Genomic DNA, 12961 nt, shown 5'->3' on the forward strand with positions numbered 1-12961 from the left:
CCCCTGTTTCTAATTACCCTTTGTTTATGATCCTTCAGCCAGGTTTTCAATCCACGTGGCACAGTTCAAGCCATCAGAATTAATTTTCCCAAGGAAGATTTCGCAAATTGGGAGGAGTGGGGTGGGGGGGAGCTGAGGGTTTGACCATCCCCACCCGCCGCCTCCCCGCGTCCCACCCCCACTCCCCCCTGGGTCAAGGCTTCCCGGAGGGGGGACAAAACGCCTGGAAAAATGTTCTTCTCTGTGTTGGGTTGTGCTCCCGCTCCTCCGGGAGCAGGGGAACCCTGCGTCCCTCCCATGTCACCCCCGGAGGAGGAGGGGGCATCCCCTCGGGTGTCCCGGGGCAGGGTGTCCCGGAGGGAGTGGTGTCCCTGGAGGGGTGGTGTCCTGGGGGATGGTGTCCCCAGAGGAGGTGATATCCCGGGGAGTGATGTCCCTGGACGGATGTTTTCACGTGGGATGATGTCACGGGGGACGGTGTCCGTGGATGGATGTTGTCACGGGGGATGATGTCACGGCGGACGGTGTCCGTGAATGGACGATGTCCCGGGGAACAGCGTCTCTGAACGGATGGTGTCGCTGGGGGTGGTGTCCCTGGATGTCCGCGCTGTCCCGGGGGCCTGTGTCCCCGGTGGGGGTGGTGTCCCGGCCGCCCTCCGCGGGCCCGTCCAGCCGGGTGGCGGCCCGTGTCCGTGCCGGTCCGGGCCGGTCCCAGCCGCTCCGCCTCCTCGCGGCGGCCGCTAGATGGCGCCCTTGTGCCTGGGAAGGCGCGGCGGGGCCCGACGGCGCGGCCGGGCTGGGGCCGGGAGGGGCTGGGGGACGGGGCCGCCGCTGCGCAGGGGGGGTCCCGGGCTGCGCCCCGCCGCCTGCCGGTGCCCACCGCCCCGACGGGGCCTGTGAGGCGGCAGCTCCGGCCGCGCACCCCCTCCCGCTGCCTTCCCCGCCGCCTTCCCCGCCGCGGCGCCGGCTCGCTGCTATCGACCGGCGGGCTCCCGGGGCGGTTTGCCGCAGGGACGCGCCGCCACCCGGCCCCTCTTTTCACCTCGGGGCTGGGGTCGGTGCGGGGAACGGGGTGTCTGAAGGTTTGCAACCGAAAAGCTCCGAGCTGAGCACCGGAACGTCCCGCCGGCACCGGCCCGCAACCCTCCGGGGGTAGCACCGCCTCCGACCCCCCTCTAATTAGAGCCCGGGGAACGTGAGTGCCGTGCGCGGAGACCCGAGGTAAGGCACCGGCACACGGGCAGCGGAAGCTTTATTTCGTTTTTAAGAGAAGACGGTACCGTGCTCCTTTCCCCTTTGCCGGGGCTGGAGCCGCCGGGGAGCGCGGGGGGGCCCTGCCGGCGGGGAGGGGTTCGGAGCAGCCGGAGCGCGGCGGGAAGGGACCGCGACTGAACGTGCTTGGGGGCGCTCAGCGCGGACCCAGGGGTCCTCCCCGGCCCGGCGCCGAAGGAGGAACCGCCGGTGTTTGCGGCCTCCGCAGCGGCCGCCATCTCCCGGGCACCGGGGCGGGCTCGGCGCCGAGAGGCAACAGGCTGCCGTGGCGGCGGAGGCTCCCCGCGCCCCTCCGCGCCGCTCCGCGCCCCGCTCCCGGCCGCGCCGCGCCGCGCCGCGCCGCCGGCCCCGCCCCGGCCCCGCCCCGCCGGCCGGCGGCTCGGCTCGGCGCTCTCCCATTGGCTGCGGGGCTGCGCGCCGTCCCCGCCCCCGCCCGCCCATTGGACGCGGCGCGCCGTCGCCCGCCCCCGCGCCGCCCGCCCCCGCGCCGCCCGCCGGCGCTCCGGACTGCGGGCAGTGGCGTGCGGCCGCCGCAGCGAGCGCCGGCGGGAGCGGGCTTGGCTCGGCACCGCTCGGCTCCGGCACCCCGCTCCCCATACGCCATGCCCGGAACAGCCGCCGCGCCGCCGGCTCGCAGCGCCTGAGCGGGCGGCGTCGGCGCGGGGAACCGCGGCTCCGGTGCCCGCACCACCACCACCACCACCACCCCCCCCACACCACCCCCCGGCCGGCCGGCCCGCCCGCCCGCCCGCCCGCCCGCCGCTGGGGCAGCCCGGCGGGCGCTGCCCGCATGAGGGCGGCCGGCCGCTGAGGCGGGCGGCCGGCGGCCGTCGGGGGCGGTGGCGGCGATGGGGGCTCTCCCGGCGCTGCTGGGGGCCGCCTTGCTGTGGGCCGGCGCCGGGGCCCTCGTCAACCTGAAGTACTCGGTGGAGGAGGAGCAGCGGGCCGGCACGGTGATCGCCAACGTCGCCAAGGACGCCCGGGACGCCGGTTTCGTTCTGGACCCCCGTCAGCCCACTGCCTTCCGAGTGGTCTCCAACTCGGCCCCCCACCTGGTGGACATCAGCCCCGGGTCGGGGCTGCTGGTGACCAAGCAGAAGATCGACCGGGACCTGCTGTGCCGGCAGAGCCCCAAGTGCGTCATCTCGCTGGAGGTGATGTCCAGCTCCATGGAGATCTGCGTGATCAAGCTGGAGATCAAGGACCTCAATGACAATGCACCCAGCTTCCCCACCGACCAGATCGAGCTGGAGATCTCGGAGACGGCCAGCCCCGGCACCCGGGTGCCGCTGGAGAGTGCCTACGACCCAGACTCGGGCAGCTTTGGTGTGCAGAGCTATGAGATCACCCCCAACGACCTCTTTGGGCTGGAGACCAAGACGCGGGGCGATGGGTCCCGCTTTGCCGAGCTGGTGGTGGAGAAGAGCCTGGACCGCGAGACTCAGTCCCACTACAGCTACGTGATCACGGCGCTAGATGGTGGTGACCCGCCCAACTTTGGCACGGTGGAGCTCAGCATCCGCGTCATCGACTCCAATGACAACAACCCGCTCTTCGAGGAGCCGGCCTACACCGTCAGCGTGCCTGAAAACGCCCCGCCGGGTACGCCGGTCATCCGCCTCAACGCCTCCGACCCGGACGAGGGCACCAACGGCCAGGTCCTCTACTCCTTCCACAGCTACGTTTCCGAGCGGGCCCGGGAGCTCTTCCAGATCGACCCCCAGAGTGGCCTCATCACGGTGAGCGGTGCCATCGACTACGAGGAGGGTCACGTCTATGAGCTGGATGTGCAGGCCAAGGACTTGGGGCCTAACTCCATCCCTGCCCATTGCAAAGTGACCATCAGCGTCCAGGATGCCAACGACAACCCGCCGCTTATCAACCTGCTCTCCGTCAACAGCGAGCTGGTGGAGGTGAGCGAGAACGCCCCCCCAGGGTACGTCATCGCCCTGGTGAGGGTCTCGGACCGTGACTCCGGGGCCAACGGGCGGGTGCAGTGCAAGCTCCTGGGCAACGTGCCTTTCCGCCTGCAGGAGTACGAGAGCTTCTCCACCATCCTGGTGGATGGCAGGCTGGACCGGGAGCAGAGGGACCAGTACAACCTCACCATCCAGGCCAAAGACAATGGTGTCCCCTCCCTGCAGGCCACCAAGTCTTTTACTGTCAAGATCACCGATGAGAATGATAACCATCCCCACTTCTCCAAGCCCTATTACCAGGTCATTGTGCAGGAGAACAACACCCCAGGGGCCTACCTCCTCTCAGTCTCGGCCAGGGACCCTGACCTGGGCCTCAATGGCAGTGTCTCCTACCAGATCGTGCCCTCCCAAGTCAGGGACATGCCTGTATTCACCTACGTCTCCATCAACCCCAACTCTGGAGATATCTATGCTTTGAGGTCCTTCAATCATGAACAGACGAAGGCCTTTGAGTTCAAGGTCTTGGCAAAAGACGGGGGTAATCCCTCTCTGCAGAGCAATGCCACTGTCAGGGTGATCGTCCTGGACGTCAATGACAACACCCCTGTGATCACAGCCCCACCGCTGGTCAATGGCACTGCGGAGGTGTACATCCCCAGGAACGCAGGGGTCGGCTACTTGGTGACAGTGGTCAAGGCAGACGACTATGACGAGGGTGAAAATGGCAGACTTTCCTATGAAATGGTGGAAGGAGACAGGGGATTTTTTGAGATAGACCAGGTCAATGGAGAGATAAGGACCACCAGAGCCTTTGGGGAGAACGCAAAGACAGCCTATGAGCTGATCGTGGTGGCTCACGACCATGGAAAAACATCTCTCTCGGCTTCTGCCTTGATTTTGATATACCTGTCTCCAGCCCTGGATGCCCAGGAGTCCATAGGATCTGTTAACCTCTCCTTGATTTTCATTATTGCCCTGGGGTCTATTGCAGCCATTCTTTTTGTCACCATGATCTTCGTGGCAGTCAAGTGCAAAAGGGATAACAAGGAAATCAGGACCTACAACTGCAGGTAAAGACATCTTTGTTTCTGTGCACCTGCCAGGTCTGCTTTGATTTTTGCCATCACACTTTTCCATTTGCTGCGCTGTACTTGGGGGGGGGGGGGGGCGGGGATGTGGAGGGGTAGATTTGCTTTGGGGGCAAAAGTGAGGTTCCCGTCCCTCTAAGCAAATTTCCTGCAAAGCTTTAAAAAAATTGCTCTCTGGGAGGAGAACAGAAATCTTTGCCGAGGAACAGATCGACTTAATTGTGCGGCTTGACAATCTGTTGCAGCATCCGTGATTTTATGCGCTCCGTTGCAGGAAAGCGGGGGGTAAAGAACAGTTTTCTAGCGGCCACAGCACGGTTCCCGTGGGCAGCCCCCTGTCCCCGGGCTCACGAAGCGGGGGGAAAAAGCCCCCCCAACCCACCGCAGCATCCCCTGGCATCCCTAAGCCCTCGCTCGCTGTTCAAAAGAGCTATTGTGCGCCCGACGCGGCCCCTCGCCACGGCCGACCATGGGGCCAACCGGAGAAAATAACGGCAAAAAACCCACCCGTTTTCCCCCCAGTTTCCCATTCCGGAGGCCAGCACGGCTGGTTGGGCTGGGAGCGACTGGGGGCAAGGGAGGATTTTTGCAGGACTGCGTTATTTTTGCCCCGGTTGAATGCGTGTTCCGCGGGTCCGAAATGCCGGAGGGGAGGTCAGCCCCGCGCCTGGAGCCCCTGAAAGGCTGATAGGGAAAATCCAGTCCCCTGAATATGTAACAGCCGGGCGATTATTGTCTCTCTTTTACTATTCTCTGTGTTACACAAGTTAGGAGACAAATGCTAACCACACATGAATATCAATCAGATGCCATAAAAGAGCAGCTGCAATGCCTCATAAATGGTTTAATCCTGTTACTAGTGAAATAGCCATGACTTCTCCATTCCTTCGGCACCGAGTCGTTTCGGAGGGGAGGGATGGAAATTAATTTCGCTCTACCTTGGAAACGCATGCTGGCCCCCCGGCAATTCTGCGGCGCAGGGGGGGGATGTGCAGTCTTTAAAGTTTTATTTACGCAGAAATAATGCCGGAGAGTTGGGGGTTTATGCCCTGTTTTCACAGCCTAAAGTGCGTTTATAAGCTTTTTTTTTTTTGCTCCATGGAGGAAAAATCATCTGCAAATAAAGGTCGGTCTGTGCTGTATTACGGGATGCCAGGCTCCAAGTGAAAGCTCATGCACCAGATTTCTTGCCAGCTCGGCCCGTTAAACGAGAACAGGACCTGAATGGATAAAAAAATCATGTCGTGGTGGTGCCTCTAACAGCTTCACACATATGTATAAGCCCTGGGTTTACTGTGACGGCTTAGGGATTAATGAAGTGCAGTTTAATTAAATAATTGGTCAATAGAGAAAGGACAGCAAAATGAATGCCTGCAGGAAATAATTTGGCTCTGGCATTGCCAAACTTAAACATTTAGGTAAACAAAACAATTAAAGCTTCATCGAGCATTGTTAGACGAGGCAGCAGCGTATAGATTGTTGGCAGGACGGAAATCCCTGCCTTGCCCTGCTTTCTTTGCGTGGTCAGGGGGCTGCAGGGGCTGTTAGCGATGTGCAATCCGGGCAGGAGAAGTGGAGAAGCCCCAGGTAGGCTTCAGCAGCGGCTGTGATCACGGGGCACTCTCTGCCCGCGCTGGGTGCCAGCCTCGAGGCTTTGCTTTCCGAGGTTCTTCACAGCAGCTGCCAGAGAGCCTTCGTAAAACGTGTTAATTTATGAGGCACGTCAGGTTATATGAGAGCTGTTCGACTTGGTGGCATTTTCATGCTCAGGCAATTAGCTTTCTGGAACAAGAATATGTGTCCGATATTTGCCTTTCTAGATAAACTGTATTATTTATTCATCCCATTATTTCTGTTGCAGCTATTGTTTTTTTTTTATTATTTTTTAATGCTGTTATCAAAACAAGAAGAGGAGCGAAATCCCGACTTTAAAAATGTGTATTTCTGACTGTGGGGAGCATGCGATGTGCTTCCCTGGGAAATACCGAGCTGCCCAACGCTGTGCATGCACAGATTCATCTGTAGGGCATCAGCTGGGGCTGTGTTGCTCCTTGTGGGAAGAGGAGCCACAGTCACCCTGAGCCCAGCACACCCAGTTAATGCAAGGTGCAGTCACACTTGTCATTATTTGGTCAGGCGCCGGTTTACGATAACTTTTTTTCCGGTGGTGTTTTGCAGAAAGCATTCGAGGCACTTCGTCAGTTGATTCTTTTGGCAGGTGGGAAGCAAAGAGGGAAAGAAAGGCAGAGGAAAAACAAGCTTGCAGTAAAAAAAAAAAAAAAAAAGGTCAAAAAGGATCATTTCTCTTTGCAAAACACAGTTGTTGTTCTCCGATTTCTAGAAGGTGAAAGCATTTCCCAGCAGAAGGGGGTGTGCGTGTCGGGGGGCGAGGGAAGGCTAGGATGCGGTTGGAGGAAAGATTTCGAGTTATCAGGTATTATCAGGAGACAGTCAAAACACCAGCAATTTGGATAAAGCATTAATAAACAAACAGCCTTTGGAGTTTGAGAGAATAGAGCTTGCCAGCTCGGACTGCTTCTGGGTCTGCTTTATTTACTGCTATGGAAAATGAAGTGGGGAAAAAAATCTGCTATTCATTTTGAATTTTCATTACAGGGACCAAATTAAATCACTTTTAAAATCCTTATTACGCATGGAAATGAATGCAGGTACCCTTTTCAGTTCAGGGATTTTAACATCTCAATTTTTCTCTTCTGCAGGCTGGACTTTACTCCTAGTAACTAAATATCAGCAATTATAAACACTAGAGAAAAACAGAGGCACTCTCCCTTCCCATTACTTTTCATATCTGACCCGAAAACATTATACATATGAAAATAAGCTAAAGACTGTGTCGTGCCACCAGACCCAGAACATGACGTAATGTGCATGACTAAGAAGCCTACACGGAGATGGGGGCCAAGCCCTCCGGGTTTCTGCATGTGTATTTAGCGGGGCAGGGTTCGGGATGCTCTCAGCTACTCATTTTCCTTCTGTCCCCTCAGAATCGCAGAATACTCCTACGGGCATCAAAAGAAATCAAGCAAGAAAAAGAAGATCAGCAAGAATGATATCCGCCTGGTACCACGGGACGTGGAGGAGACGGATAAAATGAATGTTGTGAGCTGCTCCTCTCTCACTTCATCCCTCAACTACTTCGATTACCACCAGCAGACCCTGCCGTTGGGCTGCCGCCGCTCTGAAAGCACCTTCCTCAATGTGGAGAGCCAGAACAACAGGAACGCCGGCTCCAACCACATTTACCATCACACCTTCACGGGGCAGAGCCCCCAGCAGCCTGACCTCATCATCAATGGGATGCCGCTGCCGGAGGTGAGCAGCCCTGCGCCCCACGGGCATCGGTCGCGGCTCTGCACGTGGACCGCGCGCGGCATGCGGGTCTGGTGGTGGAATTGCTGCTGAAACAGCGTGTTGAGCGAACAGACAAGGGCGTTTTCCACGCATTGGACACCCCCAGGGCGAGGGAGCGTTGGAGGACGGGTTGAGGGGGGAGCGGCGGGCACCCCAGCTGGTGGGTTGTGGACCACTGGTGGTCGTGGGTGGATGGTTCACCCCCAGGCACTGCTGAGACCCCCAGAAGTGCCCAGGCAGGGATTGTGGCACTGCCGGGCCAGGTCTCCGTGCTGCCAGGAGGATGGACGTGGCGGTTTTGTGAGTGGATTTTGAGTGTGGTGATGCTCAAGGGAAGGGACACCCTCACAGGAGGTTTTTAAAAGGCTGTTGCAAGTGGTGTTGGTGGCTGTTGCTGTGGAGGCAGCCGGTTGTGCTGGGGATGCTGGCAGCACGGGGTGCCCCGGTGTCACCGCCAGCACGGTGCTGTCCCCTTGTCACACACCAGCCAGCATAGGAGGGATGCACGGGACCTGCCGAAGGCAGGGAAAGGGGCCGCTCCGATCCATGCCATCCTCATCAGGTTCTTCTAATTCATCAGCTTTCCTGCACATCACAGACATCATTTAATGTTGCTTGTTTGTCTCTCTTTGAATTATTGTTTGGTATTAAGGAAAACAGTCAAAGGTTTGTCATGTTTCCTGCTTTGAACAGGATAACAAAGCTGAAGAAGCAGCTGAAATATTTATGGCTTGCTCAGTTTTGCGTTCAGTGTGCTGGTGTAAATGCAAAATGATGCTGCTGGAGACAGTGGAGCTGCTTCAGATTTATACTTCCTCTACGGCGAGCAGAGCCCGGCGCCCTGCCAGCCTCTGCAGGGCTGCTGGGGAGGACTGGTGCCGGTGGGCCTGATCCTGCAGCCTTCATGTTGGCAAAATGATGGTGTTTAACCTCTGCTAAGGCTACAGAACCAGCTCCCGAGAGGTCACATACCAGGGTCAGCCCAGTTTTGGGGTGCTCCCAGGCCACATGCTGGTTGCTCAACGCAGAGGTGCAGCTTTTAACAACCAGACAGTCGGGAGGGGGGTTTTTGGGATCTCTGTGACAGCTCGTGTGCTGAATTCTGTCCTGCCGGCCTTTCGAGCCTGTCCTGCCTTCGCCGGTGCAGGCGTTGCCTTTCCGAGGTTACCCACGGAGATGCTGCCAGGAGGCAGCTTCTGCACGGGGGCACCAGTGCGGCCACCCGCATGTCTTTGTGAGGGTATGGCGGGGGCAACTGGGCCCGGGTCCCGAGAATTAAAGCTCCATTTAACTTCTGGTGTCGGTATAAAAGCTGTAATAGAGTTTCTTAGCAATAACTGAATGGGAATGACCTGGCTATAAGCACTCGTATATTCTACTTGCGTGTTTCCAGCCATAGAGTTGAGTGGGCTCCCAAATGCCCTTTTGGGGGGAGACAGGGACTTTTCATCTGAGTCTGGATAGGAACAGTTTGGGATAAGCCTGTCTCTGGTCAAATAAGGCAGAAAAGCAGCTACCGAAGCCTGTGCTTGGGCAGGCTAGGGTGGGAGACACCACCCGTCACGTACTGGGGGATCGCCATCAAAGCTCAGATCTGCCTGTGCTCTTCACTGAGTACCAGCTGGGGCTCAGGGTGCACAGCCGCCTGAGGGGCACATCGCAAGGTTGTGAGTGACCAAAGCTGTGGGGATGCCGGGCACAACAGAATTCCTGCTTTCCTGGGGCGGTGTCCTTTGGAGAAGGGTCTGGAGCGCATCTTTGGCTAGTGCCTTGCTAAGGGCAGGGAGCCGTGGAACACCCTGTCAGCCCATGATTCACTGCCGCAGACAAAATTCAGTCATAAAATCCATCAGACGTTGGCATTAGCTAGAAGTGCGCGCAGCCAGCGGGAGGTCTGCGATGCCGGAGGGGAGGAAAGGACCGCTGGGAACACCCCAGTTCAGCCGATAAAGTTAACAGGCAGCTGCAGGCAGTGCTGCCCACATTCTCACATCCTGCAGTTAGCCTGGGTCTTGTGCGATGGGATCTCCAAAGACCCTCACCGCCTTGTGGACCCTCACGTGAGGGAGCCGGGACACTTGTTGCTGTTCCCTGTGCCTCATTGTTGCTTCCCCCCGTGCCTTCTCTCCTCGCCCCATTTCCCCATCGCTCATGCGGGTGGGATGCACTGGTACCTCACCTGGAGAAATAACTTTGTCTCATGTAACGAGAGCATGTCCTTGGCAGGCGTCTGCTCGCTCCCCGAGGATGCTTTTGGACAAAAGGGCGGGGCCAGGGCATGGGGAGGAGAAATCCCGACTGGAAGCTGCTTGGAAGTTTGGTTTAGGGTTGGAACTTTTCTGTTTTTTGGCAGAGAGCCCCTGTCTTAAGCTTCCAGCTGTTGCAAGGGAAGTTATCCTGTTGGTGGGGTGGGTTCTATGGGCTTCTAAAAAATCCAGGTGACCCCTGAGGGTGAGGAGGCTCAGCGGTGACCAGAGTGACAGCCCTGTCCCAGTGCGCAGGGTGACATGGGAATTCCAGAAAAGATGCTTCCACGGAGGAGCATCGCAGCCTGGTACCCACTGTAGCCCGTCGCTGCCTTAGCAGGTGTTGTGGCGTGATGTTATCCATATGAAGTGTGCTATTGGTACGTCTCCAGGTGATGGTGATTTAATAAATTAAATTCCTGCCCAAGCCTGGAGTTTCCAGAGCCAAACCGTTCCCTGCAGTGCATCCAGCGGGACTTTGTCTGGGCTGGTTTGAATCGCCTCCAGTGACGAGGCTGCCGGCGTTTTCCCCTGGGATCCTTTACGAGGTGTCAGCACTGGGGAGATAACGCTGCTGCTCCACCTGGCAAGTCACTTTTCCTGATGGCAAGGCAAAGCGTTGATTGATAAAAGACAAAATATGCAGGTAAACGTGTCGCTGGCGGTGTCACTTAGCATATAGTGGTCATGGCCGGGAGTAAGCGATTGCCTCTGCAGACGCGTGCTGTCCTAGCGGCGGTGGGTTTGCAATGGAGCTGGTCTTTAATGTGAGGCTCGTTTACTTTAACAGCCAGGAACCTTGAAATAAAAGTCCCCAAGGATGGGTTGTTTGTGGAGCTTCAGGAGCCGTTTCCTCCTCCTCGGTAGGAGCGGTGGCAGGTCTCGGAGCTGGCCGTGCTGTGGGTTGGCTGGTGCTCCCCACCTCTCCCCGCCAATCCAGAAAGGATTAACCGGTAGTGCCTGCGGCGCTCTGAGGATGCAAAAAAAGTTGGAGACGACCCTTGGTAAGCTTTTCCCTTTGGTCTCAGCTGCTGGCTCTGCTTGTGTCGGGGCACAGCTGCTAAGAGAGCATCGGGGGGGAGGCAGGTTCTGGTGGTCCCTTGGGTGCTGGGGTACCGCTCAGGGACCCCTTCCCGCGGCCTTTTGGCATCCTCATGGCTGCAGGCAGCGATGGCAAAAAGTGAGCGGCTGTGGTGAGCGTGGCTGGCAGCGGGAGGCTTGGCCCGCGTGAGTATTTCGGCGTGTTTTGCAAAGGGGGAGCGTGGGACATGTTGGAGCTGCGAGGGCATTGCCGGTCAGAGGCCTCCCCGCTGCCCAGGGCTTTTCTTTTCCTCCCCGCTGAGCCGGAGGAGAAGTCAGCTTTGAAACCCAAAGGGCTTCTTGTCAGGTTTTGCGTGTACGTTGCTGGGAGTTGTAGCAGGGGATGAAAAATCCAAATTAATCGCCGCCGTTAGGCAGCCTCCTTGATAAAAATGCGTGTTGCACTGGGGTGGTGTGGAACGCGGCCCGAACGCCGGGCCTTTTAGGATCCCCGGGACACGACTTGCATGTAGAGCAGCCACCCTTGGGTAACACTTACATGCCTGGGGTTTTCGACTTCATGGTTTTAACAGAAAATGGACGGGAGCCGAATGGCTGCACTGGTGTTTCAGAGGCTGTTTTACATCCCAAATCTGTGCCGCTTTGGGAGTCGGTGCCGCAGTGTGGTGTGCTGTGCCGGGACGGGGCGCAGCCCCCGCGGCACGGCGGCTTGTTTTGCTCCTCCATCTTGCCCAAGGCCGTGGCGGTGGCTGGTCCCCGGCAGGAATGAGGTGAGAAATGGCAGCGGGTGAGCCTTGTTTGAGAGGTTTGAACCTCCAAATGTGGAATTCATGTGGAGGTTCAGGACTGACCGTCCTCTGGGGGTGCGGGATGGCCCCGGGGCGGCGGGGAAGGGAGGCGGCAGCGCTGCCAGCAGGCCGTGAGCGGGGTGCGGATCAGGCCTGGCCTTGCTTTGGTGGGTCCCCATGGAGAAGGTCAAGGCAGAGCAGTCAGTGATCCACCAGGACTCCATTCCTCTGGGGACCTCCCAGACCAGGCGCCGGGACGGGGTTGGGGGCGGGGGCGGGTTATGGCGATCCGCCGCCTCCTGAGCTGGTGGCCACCATCAGTAAGATGGGGAATTACTGGTTTTAGTGATAATCCCGCTCTAATCCCCCAACCTTGATACACTCCGTCGTAATCCTCACTCACACTGATTTTGTTTGGGCTCCTCGCGGCAGCAGGGATTATTTGGAGCGAGCACCAGTTGCAGGATAAGGCCCCGGTGGTTTCAGATATGCTTTTTACTACCTGGAAAGCGTTCTCCTCACTGTAGGAAATGGTTTTCTAAGCACAATAGAGCAATTTTCGTTTCAGGCGGCACCGGCAGTTTTTTTTTTTTGCTCTGGCTATCTGGTGGTGTTAACTAAAGCACATTTCTACAACACACAAAGATTTTTGTTTTGTAAGAAATGAAATCAGCGTGTCTGTTCCTCTTTCTCTGTCGTTTCTCTACTTGTCAATTCTTTCTTCCCCTCCAGCTTATCCTCCTCTTCTCCGCTAGCCTTAAAAAGCCCCCAAAGTGTCTGTTATAATCACATTTTGTGTGTTACAACCAGAATGAATGTACTCACTTTAATATGCTGGGTTTGAGGAAATCAGTTTCTGTCTGGTATAACAGACAATTTGTTATAAACCATGCCATTTAGAAGTGGAGGACCTTGCTTTAGTGTAATGCTGGGGAAACGTCATGATACATAATTGGAAGGGATTTGGCTTGCTTCTGACTAATACTGTGTATAAAGCAGGCGGGGAGGGGGAAGAAGATAATTTCCAACACGGAGAAAGTTTGCAGCGCTGAGACATGCCAGGCTGTTGAAAAAAGGCTTATTTTCAGCTGAGATAATAATTAAAGCATTATCAGTGATGCTGTTGGACTAGTCGGAAGGCTGGCTTTGCAGCGAGCGTGCGTTGCCAGTCTTGTTTTCTCCTTGGGAGGTCACTGTAACTCAGCACTTTTTGGTGCCTGTGATGCGCACCGGGC

At 57.4% G+C, this 12961-nt stretch overlaps 1 protein-coding gene across 2 annotated transcripts in view; it reads left to right on the forward strand.

Moving 5' to 3' along the window:
- Positions 1-2092: 2092 nt before the first annotated feature.
- PCDH19 (protocadherin 19) overlaps positions 2093-12961 on the forward strand; it is a 59512-nt gene continuing 48643 nt past the window's right edge. For both annotated transcript variants that reach the window (XM_063346428.1, XM_063346429.1), the window contains exons 1-2: positions 2093-4261; positions 7285-7612. In XM_063346428.1, coding sequence (XP_063202498.1) covers positions 2121-4261; positions 7285-7612 — 2469 coding nt within the window. In that variant the 5' untranslated portion in view covers positions 2093-2120. The remainder of the gene's footprint in view (positions 4262-7284; positions 7613-12961) is intronic.

The sequence above is a fragment of the Chroicocephalus ridibundus genome, chromosome 9, assembly GCF_963924245.1.
Source record: "Chroicocephalus ridibundus chromosome 9, bChrRid1.1, whole genome shotgun sequence".
In the NCBI taxonomy this organism is placed as follows: domain Eukaryota; kingdom Metazoa; phylum Chordata; class Aves; order Charadriiformes; family Laridae; genus Chroicocephalus; species Chroicocephalus ridibundus.